Source organism: Sapajus apella, unplaced genomic scaffold (genome assembly GCF_009761245.1).
Source record: "Sapajus apella isolate SASKATOON/1434 unplaced genomic scaffold, GSC_monkey_1.0 scaffold148, whole genome shotgun sequence".
Classification (NCBI taxonomy): domain Eukaryota; kingdom Metazoa; phylum Chordata; class Mammalia; order Primates; family Cebidae; genus Sapajus; species Sapajus apella.
The window spans coordinates 1,209,266-1,223,661 of NW_022437088.1; the positions used below are offsets into that span (position 1 = coordinate 1,209,266).

Below are 14,396 nucleotides of genomic sequence, written 5' to 3' on the forward strand. Positions count from 1 at the left end.
ATAAATCATCAATGTGTCTATAGCCATACCACCCTGAACACGCCCGATCTCATCTGATCTTGGAAGCTAAGCAGGCTCAGGCCTGGTTAGTACTTGGATGGGAGACCGCCTGGGAATACCAAGTACTATAGGCTTTAAAAAAATAAAATAAATAAAATAAAATAATAAATAAATCGTCAATGTTCCCTAATTAATCTCTAAAGTTTACTTGGCCAGGTGCAGTGGCTCATGCCTGTAATCCCAACACTTTGAGAGGCTGAGGCGGGAGGATCTCTTGAGATGAGGAGTTGAAAACCAGCCTAGGTAACACAGCAAGACTCCATCTCTACCAAAAAAAAAATTCTTTTTAATTGGGCAGTTATGGTGCCATGCACATATGGTCCTGGCTGCTCAGGAAGCTAAGACAAGAGGATTGCTTGAGTCCAGGAGTTCAAGGTTGCAGTGAGCCACAATCAAGACACTGCACTCCAGCCTAGGCAACAGAGTGAAACCCTGTCTCCGAAACAATAAGACAGAGTGAGACCCTGTCGCTAAAGAAATAGGAAGGAAAAAATAAAGCTACATAATTAAAACAGTGCAGTACTGGCACATGGATAGGGAGAGACTAGGAAGTTCAGAAATAATAAAAATAAAAAATAATTTAGCTTGCACTACTGATCTGTATACCTTTAAATGGTTATGTTTTTTGTTTTGTGTGTGTGTGTGTGTGCGACGGAGTCTCACTCTTGTCACCCAGGCTGGAGTGCACCATCCTGGCTCACTGCAACCACTACCTCCCGGGTTCAAGCGATTCTCCTGCCTCAGCCTCCTGAGTAGCTGGGATTACAGGTGCACACCACCACGCCTGACTAATTTTTGTATTTTTAGTAGAGACAGGGTTTCACCATGTTGGCCATGCTGGTTTTGAACTCCTGACTTCAGGTGATCTGCCTGCCTCAGCCTCCCAAAGTGCTAAGACAACAGGTGTAAGCCACCACACTCAGCCGATACATTTTAAATTATGTGCATTTTACCGCATTAAAACAAAAATAGCTTAGTCTAAGTGCTTGTTACACATACAGGCAGCTTCTAAGTGTGCTACATGGATTAACTAACTTGATCTTCTCAATAGTCTATTTGACAGAAGAGGAGACTGAGGTTATATAGCTAAATAGGGGTGACCTGGATTCAAGTCCAGACAATTGGGCCTCAGAATTTGTCTTTTTAACTACTCACTATGCCAAGAGACAGTATAAACCCAAGTATACAAGAATTGGGTAGATTTAAAATGTAACTTTGAAAATTGGTGCAGGGGGGTGGCCGGGCGCGGTGGCTCACAAGGTGAGGAGTTTGAGACCAGCCTGGCCAAGGTGGTAAAACCCCGTCTCTACTAAAAATAAAAATAAAAAATTAACCAGGCATGGGGGCACGTGCCTGTAGTCCCAACTACTTGGGAGGCTGAGGCAGAAGAATCGCCTGAACCCAGGAGGTGGAGGTTGCAGTAAGCCGAGATCACACCACTGCACTCCAGCCTGGGCGACAGAGTGAGACTCCATCTCAAAAAAACAAAAAAAAAAAAAAGAAAAGAAAAGATGGATTTAATAAACTGTAAAAGGATATCAGATGACAATTGGAAGGAAAAAGCTGGAGTCAGACTTTATTCCTCGTCCATAATATTAATACATTCAAATGGATCTAATATTTAAACTTTCAAAACTCTTAACAATACCAGAAAAGGAGAATATTTTAAAATATTGGAATGGGGGTGGAGGTGAACAGGACAGTGGCGTCTCCAGCTCCAGGCCATGGCATCCTCGGGCGCTGTCCTGCAGGCTGTGGCTGGCACGCACAGCAACTCAAGGGCGAGTGGAACCTTAAAAGCCCCCATCTTAGCGAGTGCCGGGAAGAACTGGGCACCTCAAGCTAGTTCTTCTGGAGCTCAACTTCTTGCCAACCACAGAGACCAAGCTGACCAAACAGCAGCTCATTCCGGCCCGGGACATACTGGAGACTGGGGCCCAGTGGAGCACCCCATGCAAGGACACCCCCTCTTTTGAGCACTGCATAGCCCACCTCAAATGCTACTACTTTGATTACAAGGAGCAGCTCCCCAAGTCAGCATACATGCACCAGCTCTTGAGCAGTACCTAATGGAAGGCAGCTCCAACAAGGCATCCCTGGCCACGTGTAACATCCCCGCCCAGAGCTACACCTTCATCAACATCCCGCTGGACGCTATCAGGGATGAGATCACGGGGCGCATCAAGAAAGCCTATGAGAAAATCCCTTTCACCGAGGCCACCGGATCTTCCTCTTCAACACACCCAAAAAGATGACTGATCTGCCAAGAAGCAAGGGTGGATCCTGGGCCCCAACAACTACTATAGTTTTGCCAGCCAGCAGCAGAAGTTGGAAGACACCACCATTCCCTCCACGGAACTGGCCAAACAAGTGGAGTATGCCCGGCCCTGGAGATGATCATCTGAGCCCAGCAGCCACTGGGTGGGGCAGGGCACGCATTATTTAAAGCAGTTACAGGCCAGGCATGGTGGCTCACGCCTGTAACCCCAGCACTGTGGGAGGTCAGAAGATGGAGACCATCCTGGCTAACACAGTGAAACACTGTCTCTACTAAAAATACAAAAAATTGGCCGGGTGTGGTGGCATGCGCCTATAATCCCAGCTACTCAGGAGGCTGAGGCTGAGGCAGGAGAATCGCTTGAACTCAGGAGGCAGAGGTTGCAGTGAGCCGAGATGGCGCCACTGTACTCCAGTCTGGGCAACAGAGTGAGACTCCATCTCAAAAACAAACAAACAAACAAACAAAAAACCAGTTACAGTGCAGGGTTTCCTCCAATAAAGGTGGATAACGCTCTCAAAAAAAATCAACTGAATAAAATATTGGAATGAGAAAGATGTTATTATGACACAAAACCTAGAAGCTATAAAGAGAGACTGGTAAATTCAACTGCAGTTGGAAAAAAAAAAATTTGCAGCCAGGCACAGATTTGCAGCCAAGCACAGTGGCTCACACCTGTAATCCCAGCACTTTGGGAAACTGAGGCGGGCAGATCACCTGAGGTCAGGAGTTCAAGACCAGCCTGACCAACATGGAGAAACCCCGTCTCTACTAAAAATACAAAATTAGCCAGGTATGATGGCGCATACCTGTAATCCAAGCTACTTGGGAGGCTGAGGCAGGAGAATTGCCTGAACCCAGGAGGCAAATGTTGCGGTGAGCCAAGATCGCACCATTGCACTCTAGCCTGGGCAACAAGAGCAAAACTCCATCTCAAAAAAAATATTAAATTAAAAAATACAAAGACTAGGCCAATTGAGGTGGCTGACGCCTGTAATCTCAGCACTTTGGGAGGCCGAGGTGGGCGGATCACGAGGTCAAGAGATCAAGACCATCCTGGCAAACATGGTGAAAGCCTGTCTTTACTAAAAGTAAAAAAATTTTAGAGGTTGCAGTGAGCCGCGATGGCGCCACTCCAGCCTAGCAACTACTCAGAAGGCTGAAGCAGGAGAATCGCTTGAGTCCTGGGAAATTGAGGCTGCAGTGAGCCATGAGCATGCCACTGCACTCCAGCTGGGGTAACACAGTCTCAAAAAAAAAAAAACAAAAAAAAAACTGCTGGCAGAAAACCACTCCCACCACCAAAAAAAAGTCAAAGACAAATTGAAAAAATATACAACTCATGTATTGCGTGTTAATATGTTAAGAGCTCCTGTAAACAATGAGATCAATGACCCAATTTTTAAAACATGAGCAATGAATAAGAACAGGCAGGTCCAAGTAGATTATGCAAACGTCAGTTATACATTAAAAAACCCATACAATCTTACTCAGATAAGCGCAAATTGATTCCACATAGAAGCCATTGTCTGCGTAGACACCAGTTTAATAGCACACTTTTGGCAAGGCCATAGGGACACAGGTATTCTCACAGTGCTGCTGGAAGTATAAATAGGGGCAACTTCTATTCTCTCTCAAAATGACAAATCTCATGGCCTTTGCCCATCAGTTCCCCTTTGGGGAGTCTATCCTGCAGGTGTCCTTGCACTCACACAAGAGGCATATGCAAAGCTATTCCCCACGGCAGGGTCCATAAGAGGAAGAAGGGAAACAACCAAACATCCATCAAAAGGGAATCGGGCTGCCGGGCACAGTGGCTCACGCCTGTAATCCCAGCACTTTGGGAAGCCAAAGCGGGCACATCACGAGGTCAGGAGTTTGTAATCCCAGCTACTCAGAAGGCTGAGGCAGGAGAATTGCTTGAACCCAGGAGGCGGAGGTTGCGGTGAGCCAAGATCGCGCCATTGCACTCCAGCCTGGGTAACAAGAGTGAAACTCCATCTCAAAAAAAAAAAAAAAAAAGGGAACCAGGTAAATAAACTCAGTACATCCATATAATGAAATACAAAAAAAAAAAAAAAAAGGGAAGTTCTTTGTTTAATAAAAATAAGTGAACTCTTTCCTAGTCCACAGGAGCAGGGGTCTAGAGGTAAAGCCCAGGATTCAGATATACCCAAGTTCCAACCCTAGCTGGGTCACTCACTAGCTGTGTGACCTTTGGCTTGTTTCTCAACCTCTCTAGGCCTCACTTTTCTCATCCGTAAAATAGACATAATAACCATAGGTACTTCAAATGTTGTTGTGAGGATTACATTAGATAATTAATTAATGCAAAAACCTCAGCACTGTTTTCAGAACATACTAATCTCTCAAAAAAATGTGAGCAATTGTAATTATTACCCCCACTGCATTGTCGCCTCTCTCTCCTTTTCTGGGAGAAAGTCCTTACATTATAGCATCGCCCTCCTCCCATCAAAATAAGCTCTTAGAGGCCGGGCACGGTGGCTCACACCTGTAAAAACAGTACTTTGGGAGGCTGAGGCCCACAGATCACAAGATCAGGTGTTTGAGACCAGCCTGGCCAACGTGGTGAAACCTTGTCTCTACTAAAAATACAAAAATTAGCTGAGCATGGTGGCACGTGCCTATACTCCCAGCTACTCGGGAGGCTGGGGCAAGAGAATCACTTGAACCCAGGTGGCAGAGGTTGCAGTGAGCCGAGATCGCGCCACTGCCCTCCAGCCTGGGCGACAGAGCGAGACTTCATCTCGGGGGAAAAAAAATTAGCCGGGCATGGTGGTGGGTGCCTGTAATCCCAGCTACTCAGGGAGGCTGACACAGGAGAATCGCTTGAACTCGTGAGGCGGAGGTTGCAGTGACCTGAAATTGTGCCACTGCACTCCAGCCTGGGTGACAGAGACGCTGTCTCAAAAAAAAAAAAAACACCAAAAAAAGGGCTCTTTGGGTCAACATTCATCAAGCATGCATTTTTGTCTGTTACTGTATTTTATACTTTTTTTTTTGAGACAGGATCCTGCTCTGTTGCTCAGGCTGGAGTGCAGTGTTGCTGTCACAGCTCTCTGCAGCCTCAAACTCCTGGGCTCAAGTGATTCTCCTGCCTTGGCCTTCCAAAGCACTGGGATTACAGGCATGATACACCACACCCAGGCTCAAAAAGTATGTTATACTTTCAAGCTTGTAGTGACTTGCCCAAAAGTCCCCTAGCTGGTGAAGTGGTTAATGAGAAGACAGGCCTGGATTGCCTGCCTCGAAAGTTGTTTTCTCTCTGCTGCCCCAGCTGCCTCTTTCAGAGACAGAGGAAATTCATTTATAGTGATATGGATTGCAAACCATTCCCCTGACCAAAAGTCATATGAATGGATGTGGGGGACCTCAGCCACTCTCAAGGCTTGAAATAATATCTGCCTACACCTGACTCCCAAATTTATATCTCAAGCTCAGTCCTGATTCCTAAATTTACGGCTCCCATATGCAACTCCTCACCATCCTCTCTTGATTGTCTAGTAGACATTTCAGTTTCAGCCAGGCGCAGTGGCTCACGCCAGCAATCTTATAGCACTTTGGGAGGCCGAGGCAGGCAGATCACTTGAGATCAGGAGTTCGAGACCAGCCTGGCAACATGGTGAAAACCCCGTCTCTACTAAAAATACAAAAACAAAATAGCTGGGCGTGATAGTGGCGCCTGTAATCCGAGCTACTCCTGAGGCTGAGGCAGGAGAAGCACTTGAACCCAGGAGGCAGAGGTTGCAGTGCGCCGAGATGGAGCCACTGCCCTCCAGCCTGGGAGACAGAGAGAGACTCCATCTCAAAACAAAAACAAAAGACATTTCTGTTTCCATATGTGCAACATTGACCTCTCCTCTTGTCCTGCAGCTCACCATCTATGCAATGGGGCCACAGTCCCCTCACCTGAGGCTGTTTTGAAGATTACGTGAGATCACAGATGCCAAGGGCCTAGAACAGCTACTTGCACGCAGTTGACACGCCATACACGGTAACAGTTATTGCAACCATCATATAGAGAGGGAAGACCAAAGGACGCTTTTCAGGAAAGCAGTTGGGAAGTGGGGTGGGAGTTGATTCAGGGAACAGGTGCTGCTGGGGAGACAGGCTGGATGCAGGGCCTCAGGAGCACACTCCTCTGGGCAGAAGCCACCCGCCAGATGGGCAAGAGTGGGGGAGGCTGCTGAGGTCCAGCTAAGGTCAAGCCTGAACCCAGTGGCAGAAAAGCCTCTGCCTTTGCCGAGGACTTTTGACCTCTTCAGATCACAGGCAAGAGGAAAGGGTAAAGAACACAGATTACACACAAAAAAACTCCCAGCTGGACACAAAGGCTCACGCCCGTAATCCCAGCACTTTGGGAGGCCAAGGCGGGTGAATTGCTTGAGCCTAGCTATTCCAGACCAGCCTGCAGCATGGTGAAACCCTGTCTACAAAAAATACAAAAAGTTAGCCAGACATGATGGTGCACGCCTGTAGTCCCAGCTACTCAGGAGGCTGAGGTGGGAGGATCACCTGAGCCCAGGATGTCGAGGCTACAGTGAGCCACTGCACTCCAACCTGGGCGACAAGAGTGAGACCCTGTATCATAAAAAAGGCTTTTCTTTGCCACCTTCCCCTTGCCACTCCAGCCTCTAGGATCTCACTTACAGTTAATGACTTGGCACTTAGCACTTCCCTCTGCTAGAGTTCAAGGAGCTAAAGGGCCGAGGGCTTGCCATACCAAAGATACTTCTCCAGGACAGGGGACATCCATGCGTCCCCACAGAGTCCTCTGCTCCAGAACACAACAGACCCTCAGGTAACACAGATTGTTAAAGAGGAGGCAGGACTTTTCCTGCCCAAGACGGACATAGAGGAATCTCTAAAGATTTGTGTATTTCCTTCAGGTCTTCACTCAAACATCACGTTCTCAGCAAGGCCTTCCCTGGCCTCCCACCTGAGACACCATGTGCCCCACCGTGCCACAAACACACGGGCCCTGCCTCTCTCTCCGGCCTTATTTTCCTCCTTAACACTAGTCACTAGCAGGCCACATACTTAATTTGCGTCCCGTCAGTCGTCTCCCCACTGGAAGGAAACAACTACCTCTGGGTTTTTGTGGTTGTTGTTTTGTTATTGTTGCTGTGGTGGTTAGTTTTTGAGACAGAGTTCGCTCTTATCGCCCAGGCTGGAGTGCAATGGTGCAATCTTGGCTCACCGCGACCTCCACCTCCCAGGTTCAAGCGATTCTCCTGCCTCAGCCTCCCGAGTAGCTGAGATTACAGGCATGCGCCACCACGCCTGGCTAATTTTTTTGTATTTTTGTAAAGACGGGGTTTCTCCATGTTTGTCAGGCTGGTCTCAAACTCCTGACCACAGGTGATCCACCCACCTCGGCCTCCCAAAGTGCTGGGATTACAGGCGTGAGCCACCGCGCCCGGCCAAAGCCCGGGGTTTTTTCCTCTTTTGTTCACGGTTAGATCTCCAGCTCTTAGAATAGTGCCTGGAACAGAGTAGGAGCTCCAAGTATATTTTTGGAGTGAATGAATGATTGCCCACGCTTATCTAAGCACTTGCTCTGTGTGAGGGACTTCTGTAAACACACTATTTAATACCTTAGTCAGCTCATCTCATCTTCATAACCACCCTTCGAGGTAATACAATTATTTCTATTTTCTAGAACCTTGGGTGTCAGAGAAGTTAAATCCCTTCCCAAGGTCATATTATTTTTTCTTGGCGGGGCAGGGCAGAGATGAGTCTGGCTTCAAGACCTTAGCCATTACCTACAGGAAATGAGCTGTGTTCAGGTGGAGGAGCGCAGAAGGTAGAGAGGGATAAAGGAAAAGAAAACAGAAAACCTCTGGAGGAAGCTGGCTAGCACTCTAGCCCAGCACTGTCCAGTAGGACCTTCTGCGATGAAGGATGAGCCCTTTATCTGCACTGTTCAGTACAGTAGCCGGCTGCTGAGCACTTGAAATGTGACGAATGCAACTAGGAAGCTAAATGTTTTTATTTGATTTCATTTAAATGCATTTAATTTTTTTGGGGACAGGGTCTCCTGTCGCCGAGACTGGAGTTCGGTCGTGCAAACATGGCTCCAGGCTGCCTGGGCTCAAGTGATTTTCCCACCTCAGGCTTCTGAGTAGCAGGGACCACAGGCTCATGTCACTGTGCCCAGCTAATTGTTTTAAGCTCTTTGTAGAGACAGAGTCTCACCCTGTTGCCCAGGCTGGTCTCCAACTCCTGAGCTCAAGAGATCCTCCCGCCTCAGCCTCCCAAAGTGCTGGGATTACAGGCGAGAGTCACTGCACTGGCGTAACTTAAATAGCTACACGTGGCTAGTGGCTACTGTATTAGAGAGCACAGCTTCAATCCAGACTAGATTCAGTGACTGGAAACGCTTTTGCTTGCTGGGTCTGTGGCTTCCAGGCCTGGTGGGACAGGGATTCAGGACAGCGGGGAAGGGAGTGTGTATTTACAGCAGTGAGCACTTAGGGTACCTTGTATAATCTACAAATACCCAGTGAGGGGAGTATTTGTTTACTCCAGCTGCTGAGGGCTAGAGATGAGGGTCAGGCTCAGGGTCAGTGTGCCTGCCGCCTTGGGATCTCGGTCCACAGTCAGAGAGCTTCCTCTCTCTAACCACCCCCAACCCCACGCCAGACGATCTTGTTCATGGGTAGTCGGTACCCAGTGGCTGGGTCAGAGTCTGGGGCTTCTCAGTCCCTACACATGACCATTTTCAGGCTCCTTTGACGGTGGAGTCTGCATAGCTGATCCTACGCAGTCCTCACCGGCTTGACACGGACTCAAGAAATGTTTGCTGCAATGAATAAACAAGCAGCAAGCCAAATCAAGAAGAGATTTCTAGCAACAGAGAGCCCGGTGTGGGAGGGCCTTCATTCAGTTCCTCAATGACACCATTTAGGCAGCCGTCCTCAAACCTGACAGTGCCTAAGAATCACCAGGGGCACTTTGTGTAAAAGGACATGCCCCAGGCCTCACTCTCAGGTGTTTTTATTTAATAAATCTGGGTTGGGGTTCAAGAATCATCATGTTTACCAAGCCCTCCCACGAAACTTACACACCAAATCTGACGCTAGACTCAGAACTAAGCTTTTAAGAAATATTGATTTAGGATGAGGCTAGGCATGCATGTGGGTACTGGGGGCAGGAAGAGGTTGCCCTAGAAGGAAATTAGGAAGGTCTTTTAGATACTTAAAGGTATGCGTACTTCTGTTGTGTATTTTCTTGCATTGCAGTGGGAAGAGGGAACGGCGTCACTCAAGTCCAGCCTTCCAGCACCAGAGTGTTAGAGCTGGGAGAAGCCTAAGTCCCAGCTCGTCCAGGCCCTTAGACAAGGAGCACACCTGAGGGGTCCTGGCAGCTCCAGGGTGTGTGGTGGGCGGCTGATCCCCAGGAAAACAAACTTCTGGGCTCTAAGAAAGAGCCCTACAGGCTGTGCCCATTGTGCCTACGGATTTCCCCTCTCAGCCAACCCCAGCCTCTGCTCCCCCTCTGCTCCTCACTTCTCTAAAGCGAAACATCTCACAGTCATTTGCTCCATGCTTCCTGTACGATTTCTTTATTTTTACTCTCCAGTTTGTGGGCTGAGTCTGTGTGGGTGTGGGAGAGGAGCTGGGTAGGTTCTACTTCTCTGCGTTTTCCTTCTGAGCTGGGAGGGCTTTCACTTCCTCCCCAAACTCTCAGTTCTGCCTTTCATGGGCTGTCCAGGCCATGAGACCACCTTGCCCATCCTTCCTGAACAGCAGGGAAACGAAAAACGGACCGCAACTGCCTGCCGGCGAAGGGCCTAGCATCCACATGGGAGCATCCAGTGGCAACTACAGCAGGAACTTCCCTGGGGCAAGAGCCCCAGGCTGGCGCGAGCAGCAACAGAGGCAGACAAGGGAGCCCTGCTGGCTCCTGAGGCCAGCTGAGGCCTGGAACCTGTCTTGCCTCCCTCTGACACCACTATGGGCAAGCCTGGGCCTCCACTTCCCTCCGTCAGCCTCTTCTGCCCCAGCACTCAGCCAGAGAAGAGTGACTCTCAGCGTGTCCCAGTGCCCCCAGCTCTGCCTGGTGATCTTTGAGAGGCTTAGCGATCTACCACACTGGAGCACAGGGTCATGGAAGGGGTCCGCCTCCACCACAGGGGCCTGACAACCTCCATCCCAACCTCCCAGAACCTCAGTCTCCTCTTTCAAACAAAGTTATATGTAGATACAGTGGAGGATTAGAAAACACTGAATGGATGCCTCAATCCATAGTGGCTGTTGCAGGCAGGAGTTATAAATGCGTCTTGAAAAAGGAACCCCTGCCTTTTTTCTTCCAGTCATAAGGACCACACCATCCAAAAAGCAAAGAGAGCCACAGACACTCCAGCTCAGCCCCTAGCTGCAGAAAGCCACCCCCCCCCCCGGAAGGGAGAGATCAGAGTGTTCACCTAGAGCTGGAGTGCAGAGTGATCTAGTGGTGAAGGTCAGAGCCTTCAGCCTCCCCAGCCACCTGCTTAGTTTTCTGCTGTGTCCTCAAAGAAGCACTCAGGCCCTAAAATAAACCTCTGGAGAGCCAGTTGCCCAGCTCCTCCAGAAGAGAGACTAGACACATAGCTGGGCATTGGGCCAGAGCCCAAGAAAAGCCTGGCTTGCCAGGGGCAGATTACAGTCATCAGGAGCAACAAGTGCCCTGCCCTCTCCCTCACGGCTCCTTCTCTTATCTGGAGGGGAAGCCAGCACGTGCCAGCCCCAGGAGATCTCAGTCCCTTGCCAGCCTTCCGACTCAATTCCCAGGACTGGGGCACTGGGCTTCCCACAGCTGGTGGCCGCTGAAGCGAGTCCGTGCGGCGGGAGGATCCGTGACTCAGCGCCCATGATGTCAGTCCCTTCATAGTCATGGCACTGTCATCCACACATGCACCCGCGGGGGTGGGGGGAGAACCAGGCGAAGTGGACCCTCAATGCGGAGGGAGAAGAAAGGCGCTGGTACAAAGGACTCCCCAGGCGGGAACACCACCCCGCTGGGGCGCGCCCTCTCGGGCCGTCTCCCCTTAGAGTAACCTGGGACGCGGTTGTGTAAAGGCTCATGGGGGCACTGGGAAGGAGACTCGAGAGTCAAGTCCTAAACACGGACCGCAGGGAGCTTCCCGCACAGCTTCCCGGGACCTTCGGCGGAGAGCTCCGGGCCAAGGGTTCAGGGCGCAGCAGGGGGCGCAAGAGCGACTGCCCGCGACCACACAGCTAGGTGCCCGCGGGAACTCAAGGCAGCCACACAAAAGGGGAGCCGTCGCACCTCCTTTCCTCCCTTCAGCCTCCCCCAGGCTGCGGTGGCCACAGCGGTTTCCCCCAGCCGCCAGCTGCCCCAGCCCTCCAGGTGCGCCCGAATCCCTTACCCAGAGCAGGACAGCCCCCCGGGGCCAGCGCCGCCCCCGGCGCGGCCAGCAGGGCAGCCAACAGGGCAGCCAACAGCGCGCAGCCGACGGCCAGCATGCTTCCTCCTCGGTTACCGCTCCATGGTCCCGCAGAGGCGGGCGGGCTGGTGGGAACCGGGCGGCAGGGGCGGGGCGGTGGGCGCGCAGGCGGGCTCAGGCACCCCGGGAGCCCCGCGCTCTGCACACACTGCGAGTCCCTCGGCCCCGCGCCGCGCTCGGCTCCGCTCCCTCTGGCCCGACTCAGTGTCAGTGCGACTTCCCACTCGCACATGACTCAGAGCAGCGGACGGTCTAGGCAACGCAGGAAAACATTTGAGGAACTCGCGCTGAGCGTCTAAAGGCCGTCCCAGGGTGCGGTTGCGAAAGCTGGAGCGGATGGCGCAACAGCCCCGCGCACCGGCCGACCGAGGGGATGCTTCCTGCCACAGCGCCGCACCTGAGTAGGGAGGGAAGGGGACTGCCGGCCCCCTCAGGGCCCCTCCTGTCGGTTCTGTTGATGAGGAAAGGGCGTATCCGCCGCCAGCGGGCAGTGGCTTGGTTTTGATTTTTGGTTTCGAGAACAGGTTTACGAAACCTTTCGTGAAAGGCACACCTGGAGAGCCCTCGAGGAGCGATGTGCCTCTTACCCTACGGTAAAGCAGTGCTTGGTAGCCCGGTTGCCTGCTGGAATCAGCCGGGAACCCTAAAAACCACCGACGTTCGAATCCCCAAGGATCCTGATTTCGTCGGTCTGGGGTGAGGCTTGGGCATCAGAAGACTCATCACCGTAAAGGCACAGTCTCTCTGCCCAGCTGCTCCTCGCAGGCTGCAGCAGAGGCAAGGGAACGGTTTGGACTTTGCAGTAAGATAGACCTGGGTTCCCATTTAGACCTACCACCTACTGTGTCTATGTCTTCTGTTCGGAATCTGAGTCTCCATTCCCTCATTTGTCACAGATAAGAAAGCCTATGCTGGTCAGGGTTATTAGGAAGGTTCTGTGGATGGCACCTAAACACCGGACACAGGACCTGGGCCACAGGTGCTCAGAAGCCATAAGAACATGCGTGGCTGCCCTCCTGACTTGACAGACAGAAACCAACACTAGGGGCAGTGGCTCACGCCTGTAACCCCAGCACTCTGGGAGGCCGGGTGGGTGGCCTGCTTCAGTTCAGGAATTCCCGACCAGCCTGGGCAACAAAGAGTGAGACCCCCGACTCTACAAAAAAATTTTAAAAATTAGCTGGGTGTGGTAGTGGGTGCGTGTAGTCCCAGCTACTCGGGAGGCTGAGGCAGGAGAATCACTTGAACCTGGAGGTTGCAGTGAGCCGAGATCACTCACACCACTGCACTCCAGCTTGGGCGACAGAGCGAGACTCTGTCTCAAAATAAATAAATAAATAAAAAGCATCACCATTAAAATTAAACATAGAATTGTCTTATAATCTAGCAGTTCCTCTTTTGTATATAGTCACAAAAAAACTGAAAGTAGGGACTTGAGCAGTTATTTGTCCACCCACGTTTGTAGCAGCGCTATTTACAATAGCCAAAAAGTAGAAACAACTCAAAAGCCCATCAAGAGATGAGTGGATGAACAAAATATGGTATGTATTTATATGAAATCGAATATTACTCAGTCTCAAAAAGGAAGGAAATTCTGACATATGCTACAACACGATAAACCTTGAAGACATTATGCTAAATGAAATAAACCGCACACAAAAGGACAAATGGAGTAGTCAAATTAACAGAGATAGGAAGCAGAGTGCTAGCTGCCAGGGGGCAGCAGGAGGAGAGTGGGAAGTTATTGTTTACTGGGTACAGAGCTTCCGTTTTTGCAAGATGAACAGAGTTCTGGAAATGGAGAGTGGTTATAGTTTCACAATAATGTGAACATGCTTGATGCCCTAAACCATTTAAAAATGGTGCTGTGCGCAGTGGCGCGTGCCTGTTGTCCCAGCTACTCGGGAGGCTGAGGCTGGAGGATCCCTGGAGCCCAGGAGTTCTGGGCTGTAGTGCGCTATGCCGATCGGGTGTCCACACTAAGTTCGGCATCAATATGGTGACCTCCCGGGACCATCGGGTTGCCTAAGGAGGGGTGAACCGGCCCAGGTTGGAAACGGAGCAGGTCAAAACTCCCGTGCTGATCAGTAGTGGGATCGCGCCTGTGAATAGCCACTGCACTCCAGCCCGGGAAACATAGCCAGACCCCATCTCTAAAAATAAAATAATAATAAAAAATTTTTAAATTAAAAAAATTAAAATGATTAAAATGCCCAAGTGAAAAACAAGATGCCCAAGTAAGGGTGATTGCTTGAGGCCAGGAGTTCGAAACTAGCCTGGTCAACATAGTAAGATCCTATCTCTACGAAATATCTAAAAATTAGCCAGGCACGGTGAGGCACATCTGTAGTGCCAGCTACTTGGAAGGATAGCTCGAGGCTAGGAGTTCAAGGCTGCAGCGGTGAGCCGTGATGGCACCACCGGACTCCAGCCTGGGGGACAGATAAAGACCTTCCTTATCTCTAATTTAAATAAATAAATAAAAAGTTAAAATGGGAAATTTCATGTTATGTATATTTTGCCACATTTTTAATAAAGTATTGAAATTATAAAATTAAACAAGCTAGATGCATGAAAATCCAGAAA

General features: G+C 50.2%; 1 protein-coding gene and 2 pseudogenes across 3 annotated transcripts in view; 2 read left to right on the plus strand and 1 right to left on the minus strand.

The window, feature by feature from the left end:
* IL6R (interleukin 6 receptor) overlaps positions 1 to 12,364 on the minus strand; it is a 61,148-nt gene extending 48,784 nt beyond the window's left edge. The window contains exon 1 of one of the 3 annotated variants that reach the window (XM_032265033.1): positions 11,733 to 12,346. In XM_032265033.1, the coding sequence (XP_032120924.1) occupies positions 11,733 to 12,042 (310 nt within the window). In that variant the 5' untranslated portion in view covers positions 12,043 to 12,346. Of the gene's footprint in view, positions 1 to 11,732 lie in introns of all 3 variants that reach the window. The other 2 variants (XM_032265034.1, XM_032265035.1) reach the window with 2 other exon arrangements.
* Positions 16 to 134, plus strand: LOC116541167 (annotated as a pseudogene).
* Positions 1,785 to 2,621, plus strand: LOC116541059 (annotated as a pseudogene).
* Positions 12,365 to 14,396: the final 2,032 nt, after the last annotated feature.